At 39.2% G+C, this 2,502-nt stretch overlaps 1 protein-coding gene across 1 annotated transcript; it reads left to right on the top strand.

Moving 5' to 3' along the window:
- Positions 1 to 1,247: 1,247 nt before the first annotated feature.
- LOC108208130 (dirigent protein 22) lies at positions 1,248 to 1,820 on the top strand. The gene has a single exon (XM_017378620.2). It carries the CDS (start codon positions 1,248 to 1,250, stop codon positions 1,818 to 1,820), a length of 573 nt encoding a protein of 190 aa, XP_017234109.2.
- Positions 1,821 to 2,502: the final 682 nt, after the last annotated feature.

The raw sequence follows: 2,502 nt of genomic DNA, 5'->3' as shown, positions 1-2,502 counted from the left end.
TTGTGTTATCAAATTCAACAGAGCTATCAATAAATTCGAATTCAGTTTGATAAGTAAATTAGTATTTAACAAATAAAATTGAACTGGTGTTTAGTTTGTTCTTGGACGTAATTTCTTCACTCCCAATGCCTGTGATAATTTAACATCAATTGCTAAATTTCAGATAGTACAATCTGTTCACATGGTTGTCTTTTTTACATTAAGGATCTCAAGATGTTAAAACAGGGGAAGTACAGGGATGTCAATATAATTCAAGGTCAGTCACAAGTCTTGTTCGTTTATAGTCAGAGATACCCGGGAAGTGGAGTACACGATATTCCAAAGACTTAACACCAGAAGTAATATGGTCTCGCATGTGCTACCCCATAATTACCCAAGTACTGGAACTCGTATAGGTGAAGAGTGTGAACCGTAGTCAATAAGGCATCAAACGAAATCTGCGACTAATGAGTTGATCGGGTATGCCGTACTCCCCGCATGCTACCTCCTCCATGGTCCTGGAATTCGGTGGAGGGTGCCATGGTGCAAAATTGTCAGCAGAACATGCAGGCCATGCATAGAGGTGTTTGTATCAACTTTTCTTTCCGGACAATTGTGTATATTTACCTAATTACATACTCGTTCTCTTATGGTAGGTTCTTTACGTTACTTTTTGGCACGCACTCTTGTAAAGTATTTTCATAATATTTTTAAAAAAATTTCCCCGAAGAAAAGTTTGACGTTTAAACTTTTATTCAAAAATTAATAAATTAAAAAATGTTATGAAACTATATTTTATAAGAGTCTCAAAATACGCGCAAACATGAAACGTAAACAACGTGCTAGGACCGAGGGAGTACATCTCTTGTAATGCGGCCATGTAATCTATTTATACTAGTCAAGTCATTTTGAAAAAAATTTGTTGGGTTAGCTTTGCTTGTAATACAGCATAGAAAAATGATGAGAAACAAGAAAAAAATCCGAAATAATTGAGATGGTCTGGCATGGCATGCTAGCCCATGATAACTTAAATTACTGGAAGTGGTATGAGTGATCAAGAGTATTCAGTAACAGGGGCTTTGTGCGAAACCTGCAACAACTCATGAGTTGATCAGGTGCATTAATGGTGCATAGTTGTCAGTAGTGAGAGCATGCTGGTATGGCCATTCCTTCTGTGATCATTTTCTTCTATACCTTGTGTTCTATATATAGTCATGTGTCCTAGAAACCTATCACAAGTTCATAACAATATCTCGATACGAAGAGAGATGGCTAAGTTAGCTCTGCTTTTCATCTTCTGTGTGGTGGTGGCCGCGGCATTGCCAGTGTTTTCAAGCAATGGCCAAGGGGCAGAAGATCTGGAGAAATGGTTCCGAGGAAAAGGACAAAACACGGAGAAACTTACCAAACTGCATTTCTATTATCATGATCTGCGCGGTAAAACCTCTGTTCTTGTGGCTCAGCAGCAAAACTCCAGCCCTAAGTCACCAAAATTCTTCGGCATGACTAGTATCATGGATGATCCTTTAACAGCTGGACCAGAGTTCAAGTCGAAGCTCGTGGGGCGAGTCCAGGGTCTGTTTTCCTCCTCTGCCATAAATGAACCAAGTCATTTACTTTGTGTCATGAACTTTGTGTTCACAGATGACAAGTACAATGGTAGCACTCTCACCGTTGTAGGCTATAATCCGACTCTCCAGAAGCACCGTGAGCTGCCTGTCGTTGGGGGGACTGGTGTTTTCCGCCTTGCACGTGGGGTGGCGCAGCTGAAATTCTTTTATTTTGATGTTCCTGGTGGAAATGCTACGGTTGAGTATAATGTTATAGTTCAACATTATTAAGCTCTCTCTTATTAAGTTGGAAAATTATGTACTGAGATAAGTTCTAAAGCACCGTTTGTGCAAGTTTGTTGTTCAAGAAGTAACCTTTTAATGAATGCCGCAGTAATTTCTCTAAATTGCCGCAGTAACCTATAAGTATTTGTCCTGATTTTGTATTAATGATATATATGGTGTTGATTTTTGGGGAGCATATTGAATTCAGAGGAGGAACCGGGACCAAAGTGAGCCCGGTCCCTGCCAACTGTCCTTAAACATAGAAGCTCTAATGTATAAATTCTGAAAATTTTAAAGATAATTTGAATGGCTTCCCCTTAATATTTTCTTGGCCCCCATTACTAAAAACCTGGTTCCGCCTCTGACTGAATGAACAACATATTTATTAACTCCTGGGTCCAAATGGAAGCCAATGACCTTATCAAAGATAAATTTCCTCCTGGCTCAGTTGATTTCCTAACTAGGTTTGATTATGCCAGTGCCATCTATTTCAAAGGAGCACGGCGCTGGCATTATCAATGCTATCCTTGAGTAGCTAGGACGATATCCTAAGAACAAACGTGGAACACCCAAGATTGCTGCAAATTTGTCTTCAGTTAATAACGGATAGAATGTGAGAAAGAGGGAAAATTAGTATATTTCAACGCAATTGAAAATGACAGATCGAACCTTGCAAGTTCTCTTGGTT

The sequence above is a fragment of the Daucus carota genome, chromosome 2, assembly GCF_001625215.2.
Source record: "Daucus carota subsp. sativus chromosome 2, DH1 v3.0, whole genome shotgun sequence".
NCBI lineage: Eukaryota > Viridiplantae > Streptophyta > Magnoliopsida > Apiales > Apiaceae > Daucus > Daucus carota.
Note: the sequence above shows the minus strand (reverse complement) of the source record. Positions and strands in the feature narration are given on the sequence as shown.

Coding starts and splice junctions, on each gene's coding strand:
- LOC108208130 (XM_017378620.2), top strand. CDS start 1,248: ATGGCTAAGTTAGCTCTGCTTTTCATCTTCTGTGTGGTGGTGGCCGCG.